Consider the following 16,759-nt stretch of genomic DNA (forward strand, 5'->3'; position numbering starts at 1 on the left):
CTTGCACAGCAGGCGGCAAAACCACTGAGCTAAATCCTCGGCCCCAAAAGGCTGACTCTTGATGCCAAAGCAGAGCACAGAGTGAAACCAAGTTAGCAGAGAGAAACCTACCTGAGACTGGCAGAGGCAAACATGAGATTATTTAGTTTGTTCTTGACCTTCCCACTCAACATACTGCAAGGACATTTCCCTGATGGCAAAGGAGCCAACCAGAAAGATCCATGACTCCTGTGTTGAACTGACTGTGTCCAGGTAGCCTCTTCTTATTTATAGCCTACACCCCTCTGTCTGCACCAATACAGGCACATTTTATGCAGAGGCCTGGCTTCCTCTAGCCTTCCCAGATGTTCTTCTCATCAGGCTCTTGCATCTTCCTCTCTTTGGAAGGGTGGGGCCATGGAAGAGGTTCAAACTCAAGTCCGTAATATGTGCTTCCTGGCTCTCAAAATCCATGCCAATAAATGTCAGAAAAATTGCCAGCTGTATGTCAGATGGTTTGCAACATAAATGTGGGCCTTGGATTTCTGTATCAGCACCTGTCATTACATCTCTAACATCAAAGGTCATGGTATCAAAGACTTTATCATTTGACTCCAGACTAGATGGAGGGCATTAATGTACATAGAACAGCAGGGTCTAAATGGCCCCTTAAGAGAAGATCCATTCCAAACAGCCTATTGGGGGACTTTTGGTGGACTTTCCTACTTTCATGAAGGGGAAGCAAATCTTCTACACTAGGAAAATGCCCTTCACTGGGAATTGTGGCTGGGCTACGTGTATGTGGTCAAATTCAAGCTTCCCTGGATGGCATTCAAGTCTGCCCATCTTGCCTCTCCTTTTATCATTTATGGGGCTCCACACTGTTTGCAGCGTCAGTGGCTTTGTACAGGGCAGCCTTGACTGGAATGTTCTGTTTCCCTTCCATCTGTGCATTCCTGGCTAATTTCTACCTATATAGTTATGACCTGACTTAGCTATCATTGCCTTTTGAAGCTTGAATTTGGCCATGAACAAGAACATGGTAGGCTCCCAAACCAAGGTCTAAGGTCGAATCACTGTTTATTCCCAAGTTACCTCACCTCTTTAAGATTATTTCCTCATCTATAATATGGGAATAATAAAAAACTTTCAGGATCATTATGGAGGAATATTTAGAGTGCTCAGCATAGTAGTGGTGCAAGTAAGCACTCACATTCAGTAACCATTTTCACCATTTTCTGATATTCTCCATCCTGTCCTTCCATCCTATCACTCTGTTTTTATTTGTGCACTATTTAAAAAACTTTACTTTGTAGTTTATGCACAAAGAAATGTGTGCATTTCAGTTGCATGGTTTGGCAAATTTTAATAATATATAGACACCTGTGTATCAAGAACATTTCTATTACTCCTTCGGGTTTCCTTGTGCCCTTTCTCAGTTAATCTCCACTCACTACACCACACTCCCAGAAACCAGTGATCTCTTTCTGCTGCTATAGATTACATTATCTTTTCCTAGCACCTCACATAGATGGAATCACATAGTACATACTCCTTTCTATCTAGATTTGTTCACTCAGTATAGTGTTTGGAGTTTCTTTGCATTCATCGGTAGTTGATCCCTAATTACTATACTTCTAACTTGGTGTTATAATCTACTGATTAATCCACTAAACTGAAGCTCTCGTAGATTCCACCTTTTTCTTCTCTGGTTCTCAAGAGATATTCAGTATATGTTAGAGGCAAGGAGGAAGTGAGGGAGTTGCCATGGGGAATGGCTACAGCTTTGCCACTTGTCCACCCCTGAGGGCATTCATCACAATCCCCAGCGGAACCCCATCTCAGGCACTTACAGCAGCCAGTCCACAGCCACCAGCAGGCTAATGTCCTCTGTCGGCAGGCCCACTGCTGTCAGGATTAGGAGCATGGTGACCAACCCAGCACTAGGGATACTGGCGGCGCCAACGCTTGCCAGCGTGGCTGTGAGGCTATGAGAAAGCGAAAGAGAAAGCCAGGTCATGGGAAGAGAAAGAGTCTTGGCAAAACCATCCCTGGCATTCTCAAGTTCCAATTTCCCTGCAGCCATAAATTCCCTCCTCCTCTTCCCCCCAAGGAATAGGGAAAGCTAAAGGACAGAGACCTGGAAATTAGGGGCTGTTTGGATTCTGCTCAACTGAGATGAAGTCTATAAATTCATGGATTGGAGCTTTATTTCCATTATGATATCAGTTAGTCTAATGTATCACAGGACTCCAATAATGGAATTGTAACTCTAAAAGCAGGCAAGGAAATATTAAAGAAGAAAAACAAATCACCCTTAACCTTCCCATGAGAACACAACTGCATTCATTTCTGCTTACGTCTCTGAGCACCAGCCTCGGGACTACGTGGCGAGAGTCTGAGGAAGTCACTGCCAATGCTAACATGAGCACTCAGAATAGGAACTATCCAAACCCAAATGAATGGACATCAGGGCAAGAAATCAACAGATTCCAAATGACATTAAATTCAGTTGCCTGGATCTTTATGGGCTGGAAAATACATTATTCAGCAAGAGGGCCCCAAGCAAAGATAATGGAATAAAAGAAATCTTTCTTTCTGGAGCACTTCATTATCTTCTCTGCAAGCAGGGACAAGGCCACATCCAGTACCATTTTGACATCTCTGGGAAAACGTTAATCTAGAGCGCAAGGGCGCTGTATGGACACCAGGGGGTCTCTGGGACCCCATGATTGGTAGTGATTTTTCTCCTCTTTTGTCAAGGTGCCATTTACAGAAGCTGTCATTTCTAAATAGAAGAATGCTTCTGAAAATAGGGATCCCCTGCTTGATTTTGTGGGCACTGAAAAGAAAAGGAGGAGGGCTGGGTTTTTTTGTGATTATAAAATTCTGGAGTACCTACAGTAGGCACTCAGGCTCCAGAATGAGAGCCAGCTTCTCAATGTGTCTTAATCAAGTCCAGGTGATCAGTATGACCGAGCATGGAATCTGGGGATCATACAGTCGAGAGTAATTTGAACTTACCTAACTTTACATGAGAGGAAATGTAAAATGTAGACCCTCAAGAGTCTATGGGTTGAGGTGTTTTTTCCACATTGCCATCCTTCCCAGGTTTAGGTCTGACCCAGTTCAGATGCCAGTGGTTCTCAGTGAAAGTTCTGCTTTTGAACAACCTATGTTCAAATCCGAGCTCTACCACTTATTAAGCACCTGACTTTAGGCATATTAACCTTTTTGTGCCTTGCTTTAAAAAGGAAATAATAATGGTATCTCACTCTTGTGAAATACCAAAAAACTTTCAGGAGCTAACAAGTAAAAAAAAAATGCTCAGAAGAGTCTATTAGGACTGTTGCTATTAGTCATGTTCAATAAAGTACAAAAGCATTCCTACAGTATCAGAGAAAAATGTGGCAATGACATACTGAATATCATGAGGTTACTCACAATAGTAAACTTCCTTTAAGTCAGAGAATCAAGGCTAATCTGTGATGTGAACTGTTATGCTTAGGGAATCTCGTCAGGATGAGGCAACTTTACAATGAAAACTTCCCTCAAACTCCAACAGCTGAAAGGTGGGGATTCTCAGCCAGTTCCCCAAGACAGACAGAACACCAGGGAATGGGGACTTCTGAAGCTCCGACAATCTTGGCCTCCAGCATTTTATTTGTAACACTGATTGTTTTTGTTGAGTCGCTCTTACCGGTCCCCTTGCACTGTGGCCTTTTTATCTGAGGAGCTTGTGTTTACTTGGGACAAAATCCTGCCAAGAAAATCCTTCCTGATAGTAGGCTCCGTCACCCTAATAATACCCTCCTCCTCCCATGGGAAAAGTGGTCTGCAGAAGTCTAAGCCCTGTAACAGCTCCTTACGTAGTGATAAGCCTATTCCCTTTGTCCTTTTCTGCCCTTCTGGCTGTCCACTCCCCTCGCTTCTCTAGGGCTGTTTCCTGGAAACAGTGCCAGGTATCATATACACGCCATCAAGGCAAATCTTCACAGTAACACTGAAAGGTATATATATGGCCATATTTGCTTTCGTCACGAGAAACCATGGATTGGATGGGTGGGGAAATTTTGGCTCACACAGCTTTAATAAACCATGGCTGGGACATGAACACCCATCTGTGTGGTTTCAGTGTCATCTAGCTCTCAATAGTCCCTATCCCCCCACCCTGAAAGCTCTACGGATTAATGAATATACCGAGAATTCTCAGCCACTCTTCAGCAAGCAGGGAAAGGCAAGGATGAGGGATTTATTGGCAGCATAGCATGAAGCTGGACTTGGCTATTTTCTTCCAAACAATTTGCAGGTAGTGGAACTACGTATTTCATGCCTCCATCACCACCATCACCAAGCAGCTCTTGCAGTGTCTACAGTTCAGGAGATTTGGCCGAACTCAGTGGCCAGAGACTTAAATGTATATCACCAACCTTATCCTTTGCTCAGAGAAAACTGTTGTAAATATAAAACAAACCCTACATAGATAAAATAAATTAATTCCAGCACAAATTCCATCACATAGTCCATTCTCTTCTCCCTAAATTCCCAACTCATAGTGTGAACCCGATGGAGAACCAGGTTCTCATTAAGGCCAAGAATAGAGGCACCAGATGATTTGTAAAGGGTTTCACTAAGAAGCTCTTTTCACCTGTGAGGTTTAAAGCAAGGGAGGTTAGAAATCTCACATGATATCTGTTAAGACATGATTTAGAAGGCTTGCCACACTGACCCGAAGCAAGTTTTCCATTGTGAGTGACTTCGCGGTATACAGTACATCACTGCCACATTTTTCTCTGGTATTGTAGGAGTGCTATTGTACTTTATTGAATATCATGCATAGTAATAGTCCTTATAGCTACCCTTCTTCACAAGTGACGATGTGCTGGACAATGGTCTCAACCACCCCAGATTGTGTGATTGTTGTCCTCATCATACAGAGGAGGAAACTGATGCACCTCTGTGGAACACATACTACAAGTGATCGTAAAGATTCACCAGATTAACATATGCAACCCTACAATATAGTGTAGTTGAGGCAGCGTGCATAATGGTTAAAAGCACAGACCCAGAGTTTGGATTCAAATCCTGTCTTTACCACTTAAAAACAATATGATCTTGGACAAATTACTTGACCTTTCTGTGCTTCCTCTTCCTCATTTATAAACTACAGAACCCAATATTTATTTTCTAGGGATGTTTTTAAGATCACAGGTTAAGGTCCTCAATCTATGGAAACATAACATCAGCATTTGGAAAGCTGTGTGACCTATTCTCTGAGCCTCAGTTCCTTAGTTTACTAGATTTCCTACAGCCACTAGTAAAATTTGTGATTAGTATTCATGTTTTCTGTTATTAAACATGACTTTTCTTTTTGCTTGCTTAGTTGCTAAAATGAGCTCAAATGCATGTATTTATTAAATCTTTTGGAATGGTTATAAGAAAAGATGAGAAAATTGGTGATGCCCCCCCAAAAAAATCTCTGAGCTGGTTAAATGCCCTAGAGCTAGAAAAATCAAGCAAGGATCTAAAGTAGTTGTACCTGGTGCAGTATCACCCTATAGACCACATAAAGGACATGACTACTGGCAACTTCTGGTATTACTACAGGCACTGATTAGTCCCTGAGTTTGGACTTTTCAAAAATCCCAGCACGTAGAGAAATTAGATATGAGTGGATCCTGACTCTTAGGACAAGTCTCCTAAAGTGGCTCCTAGACCGTGAAAGTCCTCCCAGAGAACAAATTGTCAAATGAACTGTGAGCCAACCAGACACCTGATTATTACCAGAATTTCTAAAATAGAGGTTGGCAGTGTTGTCTAGGGTTTGACATAAGGGAGAAGAATGTCAGTGCATTAATCTGAATTCAGAAGACATTCTCTCTTCTTAATGTCCAACGGAGAGGGAATAAGACCCAACAGTGATTTTAATATCTTTCTCTGAGTCAAAATCAGAAAGAAGGGGGCCAGGGATTTAGCTCAGTGTCTCCGTGTCCGCCTCACAAGTGCAAGGTCCTGAGTTCGATCCCCGGTATAAAAAAAAAAAATCAAAAAGGGTTGATGAAAGATATTGGCTATGGAATAGAGATTTGACCTATGCCTCTGGCACCCATAGTTATGGGACCTAAGTTTATCACATAAATGCTCTAAGCCTCACTTTATTATTCTGTGAAATTGGGTCAGTGGCTAACCCTTTTCTTCAGGATTGCTGGACATGTTCAAAGCATTACTTATAAAAAGTTCACCACTCAGAGATAACAAATGAGTGGATTTCCATGTCTCCCTAGTTCTTTCTTCATAATGAATCTCTTGGGCCTTTTCTGTTCCAATTTTTGGAATTTTGTTTTTTCTGCAAATACATCTGTTATACAGAAGGTGACTCACCTACTCACATATTTACTGATCTCACAGAATCTAAGAGAGGAAAAGTAAACACTAATTGTAGAGTCCAAATGTCACAAGCTCAAATGTACTAAACAGCCAAGCTGTAGTGGCAGGTGATGCTGACCAGGTATAAGTAATAAGGAACAGAGGGAATGTTGTGAACTGGAAAGCAATTATCTCACAAGACACTAAAATTCTAAGTTTTTACAACATACTGCAAGGCAGACAGAGTAAGGTTCTGAGCTGGCTTCAGCTCATGAACTACCAATTCTGAATATCTTTCTCATTTGCTAATGGGGAAATTAAGCCACTGGGAGTAGGGAGAGACCTAACAATACCAATAACTGCCTCATTGCTTGTTTCACTTCCACAAAGCCAGATACTGTCTTCTGACTGAACTGAAACTCCTGTTTGAAGTGGGAATGATGCTGTTGAAATGAAGATTCTGAAATTTTATGTCATGCTATAATATCAATACAACTTTGGATAATTTAAAGATTGGTGCTTTCAATGACTCTACATATACATAAGGAGCTGAAAAGTTGGCTTGGCTAGTAGGTGTGATTTTTAAGTTTATGGAGAAGAAGTATATTTTAATGGCCACTTGGAAGAGTGTATGCTCTGAATTTTTTATAATAATGAATAGGTATGGTAAAGTAGCTTTAGTAAAAACAAAAATATGTGCTATTTGTAATAAAATGTTTTAGGTTCTGTTGAGGAATTTATTTTAGTATTTCATCACTTCTGCCCTCACCTCCTGGAATATTGAAAGGAGCGTATTTTAATGAAAGAAAAATTGGATTCAGGATCAGCTTATGTCAGCCCCAGGCCCAGCCCTGTGAGCTCATGACTCCTGGTGTATCCTTGGACAATCAGCAATGCTTCCTGGAACCTGAGTTTCCTCATCTATTACATGGGCATAGAAATAAATGCCCTGGCTACATCACAGGACTGTTGACAATCAAGAGCCAATTGCCATGTGTAATACGAACAGAAGGGGTTCATATGAGCCTGCTTCTTTCCTGTCATAATCTTTTCCTTTTGAAAGTTGCCAATAATTCCTCTTGTTATTGCCTGTTATTGTCCACCAGGGGAACTGAAATTCAAGTAGCCTTTGTCAAAAGGAGTTAGTGAGGAGGGGGATCAGGGAAGGTTGTTTTTGTGCCCCTCGCTTTAATTTCACTCACCTTACAGTCACAATCTGACCTCCATCCAGGACAACGCCATTCATTTGGGCTATAAAAATGGCGGCCACTGCTTCATAAAGGGCTGTGCCATCCATATTAATGGTTGCTCCAACTGGGAGGACAAATCTGGTCACACGCTTGTCAATCCCCAGATTTTCTTCCAGGCAACGGAAGGTAACAGGCAAAGTTCCAGCACTAGGGGGAGAGGGAGGGGGAGAGAGAGAGAGAGAGAGAGGGAAAGAGAGAGAGAGAGAATATATCTACTTTAGAGAAGCAAGACAAAGCACAAACAAATAACACTGGAAAGATTTTGTTCTTTTCGTTCCAGTCAGGCAATGTAACATGCAAAGAAGCAGTATACTGAGCCAAATTAAAATCCAGTGAGTTAGAGGTTCAAATTCAATCTTATTAAAATGGTAATAGGCAGAAAAAATATTTTCATTGTCTTGGCTTTTGAGCCAGGACTCAGAGCTTTGAGTTCTCATCTTCTTTTGGTCACTACTTTCATCTTGGATTAAATACTGAAGCATATCTGAAAGACCACATGAATTGGATAGCAAAAACAATATTATGTCAGAAAAGAATCAGCTGTCAACTGTAAAATGTAATAAAGAATTTCTGAATGACCTGTAGCTTCATGCTAGAAATGCTGTCTCCAACAAAATAACAATGGTGATTGTACCCGGCTCCTGGGAATTGCCCTGGTCTGGGCCTGCTAATTTGGAGAATGCTGGGGAAACGTGTCAAACAACCTTGAAAGGAATCCCAGCTTTGTGCAATTCACTGAGGAAATTCACATGTAGTCAAAATCCTGGATATAGAGCCATTGCCAGCTCCAAGTCTCTACAATGACATGGTGCAGAAAAACATGCACTCTGTAGCTAATCAAAGACACAGTATGGGCTGGGGATTAAACCACCTGACCCAGCCTCAAAGGCTAGATTCCTGACATGTTCACATGTCTTCAAAAATAGGAGACCTGTAAGAACAAGGGTGCCTGAGCCAGAATTTTCTGCATAGGAAGTTGATTTGCTTCAAAGTTTAAGTAAAATAAAAAACAATGCAGAACACTCAAATAGCATGGAAGTACACTGCGGTACATTCTCTTTTGATTTTGCTCTACTGAAGTCTTAGCAAAACAAATTGGAAAACCTCCATTGCAGACAGCATTTGGAGGTGTTTTCTCTCTTGCACTTACAGCCTTAGTCATAATTACCATGTTCTACTAGTTAGAATTGGGGGCTCCAACCAGGTTGGACACAGATATCAAGTTCCCAGTTTCTTGGAGTGGAAAAAAACCCATCAGCTAAGTAAAATGTAGATTCCAGGATCTACTCCGGACTAAGAAGCCCAGAGTTCTAAAATTGGAGATCCCCAAATCTGCATCATAAACTGACCTGCAACCTCTAATATCTTTCGGGGAGCCAGAGTCATCCTACCAGAACAGACTTTGCGATTACAGGTCAAGGGCCTGTGCAATGCCTCTTTCTCACACTTCGGGTGAAGAAATGAATGTTTGGGGATGTCTCAAAAGTGAAAACTTGTGAGCCCAAGTGAAAAGCTGGGGTTGGCCTCATTTGCATGCAGGCGATACTGTTGTACCTGGCTTGCTGCCCCAGCTGTTTTAGTGAGAAGTTAGTGTGTCTTTATTCCTCTCATCCCTTCCCCTCACCCTTTTCTGGAACTCTTCTAAAGGGCTGGCAGGACACTATGAATAATCTAAAAATCCTCATTTGTATGGCTCTAAGCATACTTCTGGAATCACTGAAATACATTAATTTTTATTACAGCATTCATTTTTCTGACATGTCATTAAAAGGTCTTTAGATAATTATAGAGATTGGGAAAAATGATTGGCAAGATATAAAAATAATCTCTACCTCTGTATTGGGTGGATGATATATTTTTTTTCTTACAAATTCACATTACCCAGTCAATCCAAATTGGACTTGAGAATTTCAATGCTTTCCTGTGTTGACAGGCTAACATTCTGGCATTGCTTTTTGGCTCCTACCTCAAAGGCCATATGACTGTCTTCCAATGTTGCTAATAATAATGTCAGATACTCGAGATTCTTCTTTTCCAGATTAGTTTTAACAGCATACACTGAAGTCAGAAGGATGCACAGAGGTATGCATCCTCTTTGACACCAGTCTCCGTATCCATTGAGAAGAGTCAATCAACCACCTTGGACATTCTCAATCATATGAAGTCCAAATAGGAAGAAAGGGTACTTCGTAGGATGACCCTAGGTTTTACATCATTTCCCCTGTGGGCCTAAGTTTTCCATTTTTTTCCCCATTAAGGGCCCCCTGAGTTAATTATTGATTCTTGGTATATGATTCCTGCCACATTGCTTTTTGAAAAAAAGAGACAACATCAGGGGAAAAAAATCACATTTTAAGTAAAGATTAAAATGATATTCTTTTCAAATGCAATACAAAGGTAAGGGAAGAAATGTGTCTAACATTTTCAGCACACAAGCATTTGTCTTTGTCTTAGATACCAGGAGGTACCATCCACAGCCCTTTAAGATTTACAATGTCTTAAAAATATATTGGGATGAGGGTCTAATCATTCAAAAGAACATCATAATATTTTTGAAATATTTTAAAGATTGAAATCACAAGGATACCAGAAGAAAATATAAGGTAAGATTTTATAGTTATGGGTGGAAACAGCAGGCCTGAGCAAAACTAAAATGCTAAATACCACAGGATATATTCACAGCCTTGACTACATACAAATTAAAAACTTCTAGTGGCAAAAGTACTTTAAATGCTTAAGACAAATGCCAAATGCAGAACTGTGGACATTATTTGCAACATGTGACATAGGCGTTAATATTCTTATATATACCACCTCACCCCAGAAAAAAATGGCTGCTATCATGAAATCAACCAATAACAAATGCTGGCAGGGTTGTGGGGAAAAGGAACCCTGCCCCACTGCTGGTGGGAGTGTAGACTGGTGAAACCACTGTGGAAATCAGTAAGGAGATACCTCAAAGAACTAGGATTACAGGTCCCATTTTACCCAGATATTCCCCTGCTGGGGATCTTCCCAAAAGAATCATACCACAGTGATATATGTGCACCCATGTTCACAGCGGCACAGTTTATAATAGCTAAAACTTGGAAACAGCCCAATTGCCCATCAACTTGAGACTGGATAAAGAAAATGTGGGGTTTTTTTTATAAAATGGAGTACTACTCAGCCATAAAGAATGAGAACTTAGAGTCATTTATAGCTAAATGGATGCACATTGAGGCGATACTCTTAAGTGAAATAAATAGGACACACATGTGTAAATACCAAGTCGTTTCTCTGGTGTGAGAAACTGAAAGTGTAAATAAGGATCAAAATGTATAATAGATAATGTGAAATAGGAAGAAAAGGTGCATAGGGGAAGGGGAACTGGGAGGGATTGGGGAAAGGAAAGAAGGGAATGGAATTAATATGCAAAAATGAAAAAATGGAAACAAAGTCTGTAAATCAGGAGGGGTGGAGGGGTTGAAGGGAGGGCAAGGGAACAGGGAAAACAATAAGCAAGATAGATTATGTAAAGGTACAAATCTCCAATGATGAATGTCATTATATTGTATACCTAAAATGTACCAATAAAATTAATTTTTAAAAATTCTTATATATAAATAGGATATTATGTATGTATCTGATATTATTATTACCAATATTGAAGATGGTCATAGGCCTTTGAGGCAGGAACCAATCAGGAAAAGATAAGTACCCCAAAGGAAAAATAAGCTGGTTCATACATAATTCAAGAGGCAGAAGAAAGAACAATCAATAAGAACACAAAAATACAGTTTTCCCTCATCAGTAATCAAAGATGTACAAATTCAATAAGATACGTTTTTACAAATGTGATTGGAATGCATTGAAGTAACTGACATATGTCCAGAATATGACATATGTCCAGCCCTGGGGAGTAGATGGTAAAGGGCTCACTCTCAAACCCAAGGGGAACATAAGATAATGAGCTTTCCTAAATTGCAATCTGATGATACATTTCAGAACTGTGCATACCATTCGACTAAAGAACTCTGCTTCTAGAAGTGTATCTTGAGAAAATCATCTGACAATTTTGCAGAGATGTATCTATGAGGATGCTTGTCACAGCTGTTTTCAATAGACATACTTTAAATGTACCCTACTGGGTAGAGTGAGATGTCTACAGTGTACTTTATATAGTTTACAAAATAATAGCAAATATCTCTATTAATAGATATAATATAATTTCTTAACATTGATCAGTGAAAAAATAGCAGTTCCCAAGTACATAGTAAGAATTGGAAAGATATACAAACATGAAGATTAACTAAAAGGTTATTATCAATTACCATTTGGTGATACATAACTAACTGGTGATGTCCATTGTCTTCTTTAAAATCATATCCACACTTGGACTTTATCACAATGACCAAATACTATGTTATAACCAGAAAACAAAAATAAAAGTAAACAAGATTGGTTTTAGTTTTGAAAAACAAAGATTTACTTTTTCCTCTGGGATCTTTATAAGCAGAGATACTTAGCCACAGAAGGATCCATAAAATCAAAAAGGAAAAGGGAAATATTGAAGTGTTTTTCTTTATCTTGGGAAACGGGGTGCCAAACCTGGGTTCTCAAGATTGTATAAATTTCAGCTTTTCCTGAGAGCCCAGATTTTAGTAGTATGGACTTCTCATTGATTTGCAGGATGGAAGTCATGATTTGACTTCCCAGCTGGTCACCACTGTGGGTCTGTTAAGTCACCTAAAGAAAACCTGACTGTTTGCTCAGTGGCCTTAAAACAGCAGGCCACACTGTCACGGAGGGCCAGCTCATCAGCCATGCCTATCACGGGCTAAGTGAGAACGCGGCCCTGAGCTGTGGGTGTCAGGGTTTGTTTACCTCCCTACCGCCTGTCTTGTGTTTTGTGACCCAAGAATAAAACTACTGCAGGGTGAGTCTCTAAAACTCTTTTGTTCTTTGGGCTTCTAAACTGTCAGGCATCGCTTATGTATTTCTTTTTCTTTGTTTCATTTTCACTAATTTTAGTCCATTAAAAATTATTAGCTGGGGTGTGGTGAGACACACTTGTAATCCCAGAACTCCGGGAGGCTGAGGCAGGAGGATTACAAATTTGAGCCCAGCCAGAACAACTTAGCAACTTAACAACTTAACAAGACCCTGTTTTAAAATAAAAAATAAAAAAGGAGTTGGAATGTAGCTCAGTGCTAAGGCCCTGAGTTTAATCCCCAGTACTACGAAATCATTTTCTTTGCATATACCTCAGGTCCTTGGTAGCTCCCTAATTACCAAAACTAAGTTATGAAGGAGGAACTGAGTCTCTGTCAAGGTCAAGTCAAATAAGCATGGTTAAAATTAAACCGGGACAGAATGATCCATTAGAAGTTCATGCCAAGGTCAAAGACTTGGCTGACTTCTACGTGTCTGAAAACTCTTACTTAACATATGTGTACCTGTAAAAGCTGGTTCTCCTACTTTTGGAAAATTAATTGCCAGCATCTCAATAGAATGATATTTTGTCATAACATTTTCCCAATCACAGGTGGGATGTTAACTGCACCACATCCTGTTCTACCATTCTGGAAAAAATTTAAAGTTAAACTCAATTAATACTTTATGTACCAAGTTAAGCATGCAAATTAAGAGCATGTATTCATTTAGAAATGTAGTATACGATCATATTTCCAACACAGTTGCAAACCAGCAAACATGCTCATCGGCAGGTTCCAAAGTTCCTAGAAAAAGCCAAAAATTCACCTTTTCAAAAATATTTAATAATATGTGAAGAGTGTTCTCACTGAACATTGTGATAGGAGAATTTTGAAAAATATGAAGTAACAAACAGAGCAAAAGAGCATGCAATGAGAAATGTGATGTTTCTGTACTCTCTACCTGGAAGCAGTGCCCAGGGCAGTAATCCAAGCTTGGAAAATGCCAGCAAAAAAGGAGAAAGGATTCTTCCTGGTCACTACGAAGTAAATCAAAGGGAGAAAGATGCCCCCATGGATGATGAGACCCACGATCACTGTGATCATGTACATCCCCAGTTGCCTAGCGACTACTTCTAAATCCTTGATTGCGATGATCTTCCCACAAATGAGGCAGGCGATACCCAGGGGAGAGTACCTGAAAAACACAAAAGAAAAGGAAAAAGACCATTGAAGACATCATTATGGGATTTAGAACTTAAATCTGGGCCCTTCTATGTACTGCACCCCAAGGGAAACCCTTCATTTTCTGTCTAAAGAGTTTTGCTGAGATAGGATCATGAGATTCAGTAGATGTTATTTTTTATTTCAGACTAACTGCCTTAACTGAAGTCTGTTTTATGGCTCTATGACTCCTGCTCTGACAAAAAGTCCAAAGGCTAACTTTGTTTTTCAGGTGAGTTTTAGGACAAAGGAGACATGCCTTACCATCTTTTAGCTTTACCATCTTTCAGGTAACCAACAGGTTAAACGTTGAGAAACATAAGATATATCTTTGCAAATCTTGTTTGATTTCTGTCTTCTTCAGCTCCTTCCTAGAAATTTGAGAATAACTTTTGGAGCTTTTTTGGAAATTTATAAGCGAAGGTATGTAAATTTGCATTGTCTGTGCCTTGGAAGACAGGGAATATATTAAAATGAGAGAGGGAGAGGGAAAGAGAGAGGGAAAGAGAGAGAGAAAGAGAGAGCAAGCTGCCAAAACAAGAAAACCATCTGAGCCAAGGAGTCCATTTAGAGAAATAAAGTTTTATGACTTCTAAGCCAGAAAGTATTTTTGCATCACTTTAAGAGAAATGTTGGCCACCATTCATTGTGTTTCAATGTGGGAGAGCCCCGTCTTCAGCTTCACTTAATTCTTACCATAACCCTAAAATGTAGGTAGGTATCCTTATTTTTATTTGGAAAATGAAAAATTATAGTTTGGAAAAGCTGAATCATCAGCCCAAGGCTACAAAATCAGGAAGTAAGAGAACAACCACAGATCTGTGAAACTCCACAGCTCGGGGGTATTCCCCTATCAACCCAAGTCCTTTCCCTTTAGTGAGCAATCATAGCTCTTTGTAGATAAGGAGACAATTCATCATATAACAATTTATCCCTTATAAACCTATTTTATATTTCTATATTATTATTATTTTATGGAGAGCGATAAACTACTTTGGTTTGCACTCTTGGGAGAGCTGTTTTCTCTCTCATTTTGAGCTTATTTGCAATTCTGGCCACATGCTTTTTTGTTTTTTTAATCCAAGTGGTTTGGCTGGGGCCTGAATTTGTGCAAATTGTGAAAGTTACTGAAATAAAAATATTTTGGGGAAGATTGATACCTTCTTAAAAATTATAAGCATATTTGTAAGAAAGACTATGGAGAAAATAAAGTTCCTAGATAGGGCTCCAGGGGAAAGAGTCAAGAAAGAAAGAAATATTATCTAAATAGACTTTTTTTCATTTGTGCCTAGATCAAGTCTTTTCCTTAAAATAGTTAAAGAAAAGCTGTGAAAAGCAGCTGAAAGTCATACAACTACAGAAGACTTTACCTTTTCCCAGCCACTTACAGCTAAATGAGCTTGTTCAGTGGCTTATTCCCATTTTACAGATATGGACATCAAGGCTTGGAGAGGTTGACTTCATCCTCACTAGGTTGCTATGAGGATTAAACTTTTAAACACGCACATGAGCACACTGTTAAAAATCCCTCTCTGTGCCTATTGGTACCATTAGCTCTCAGACTCCTGACAAAATGATTCTGTATCAGTTCTATTTTCGCACATAGATCCCATATCCTCTTATTTTCCATGCTTAATGAGTCAAGTCTGAGTTAATGAGGCTTTCTAAAACATCTCACAGGCTGCCCAATGGCACATGTCTTTATGAACAAAATATTCTCTCAAGAGGAACCTTACCCTGAAAGAATGGATGTGTGATTGACAGTGATAAGTTATGACATTAGCATAGCTACTCTTCCCTGATGAACATGGAGCCTGAACATCACGTGTCATCTCCTAGGGGTGCAGGCTGGCTCTGTCTGAGAACTGTTTCCTTAGACATTAGAGAGTTTGGTACAGACAGTCTGCAGTATCATTAAACTCTTGTCTTCCCCTCCATCTGACATTTTCTCAGTGTGCCCATAGTCACAACATCTCATTAATCAACAAGATTATCCCAGGGGCCAGCACTCTGCCACTGAGGTTGCAAATAACTGAGCAGGATGAACCTTCCTATGAAGCCAGAAAGCATTTAACTTAATAAAGCAAGAGATCAATTCTTGCCCAAACACCAATCACCCTTTAAAGAAATGCAGAAAAACATAGATATGAGCTGTTTCAGGTGCCGTTCAATTTTCTTTTGTTTCTGAGTCAAGCAATTTGTAGAATGGAGAGAAAATGTTTGCAAGGCTCTTTGCCAAGGAGACTAGCTATACAGGTCCCTGGAGAATGCATTTGAGCCCAAGCCAAACAGACTAGACAGAAGCAAGAGTTTACCTTCAGAGCATGCAGCTTGCTTCGGAAAAGCATGAGCTTCCACTGTAAATGGAGAGTATTACTTGAAGGCTAAGAGGTCAAGTTTGGGGTTAATAAATATGGAATGCAGCACCTTGTGTTAACCCAAGCACCTTGGTCTCCAGGACTAGTGTAAGCCTTAATTATGGTACAAGGAAAGAACCTTTGTTTCTATGATGCCTTTTAGAGCCATTAGTTCCCTGTAACTGTTTTGAAAACAAGAAACAAGTCTCTATTCAGAACCTGGGACTTCTGAGTTCCTGGGCTTCCATATCAAAGAATTATCTCATTGCAAATGACATTCCATGGAAAAGAAAAGGCAAATGCTCAAGATCTACAATTTCTGAAATGAAGTCAACAAAGAAAGCCACAAATCAAAATGTATAGAGGCTCAAGGATCCATTGAGAATTCTAAAACCAAATGACGCCCAGTAATTGATGGCCTTATTTCTGAGTTTCTAAAATATGACCATTGAGTGAGCTAGGAGGAGGGAACGGCTTCCATGCCGCCTTTAGATTGTCACAGTCTCAGCTCATGCGCTTTCAAGGCCACTATTCATCCACGACTGGCCTGTCTGATTCTTTTTCATACTCTCACCTCATCCATTGTATATAGTAGCCTCCATTCACCTTGAACCTTAGCTCCTGTCAGCCTAAAGGTTTCACACACACACACACACACACACATACACAC

The 16,759-nt window shown here is 39.9% G+C and overlaps 1 protein-coding gene across 3 annotated transcripts in view; it reads right to left on the reverse strand.

The window, feature by feature from the left end:
* Slc1a2 (solute carrier family 1 member 2) overlaps nucleotides 1-16,759 on the reverse strand; it is a 150,446-nt gene that overhangs the window by 23,624 nt on the left and 110,063 nt on the right. For all 3 annotated transcript variants that reach the window (XM_087205597.1, XM_004852038.3, XM_013074848.3), the window contains 3 exons: nucleotides 13,473-13,706; nucleotides 7,548-7,742; nucleotides 1,833-1,967 (listed from right to left, as the gene is read on the reverse strand). In XM_087205597.1, the coding sequence (XP_087061723.1) occupies nucleotides 1,833-1,967; nucleotides 7,548-7,742; nucleotides 13,473-13,706 (564 nt within the window). The remainder of the gene's footprint in view (nucleotides 1-1,832; nucleotides 1,968-7,547; nucleotides 7,743-13,472; nucleotides 13,707-16,759) is intronic.

This window comes from Heterocephalus glaber, unplaced genomic scaffold, assembly GCF_053883595.1.
Source record: "Heterocephalus glaber isolate CG9 unplaced genomic scaffold, H.glaber_assembly_v1.0 deba00000594, whole genome shotgun sequence".
In the NCBI taxonomy this organism is placed as follows: Eukaryota; Metazoa; Chordata; class Mammalia; order Rodentia; family Bathyergidae; genus Heterocephalus; species Heterocephalus glaber.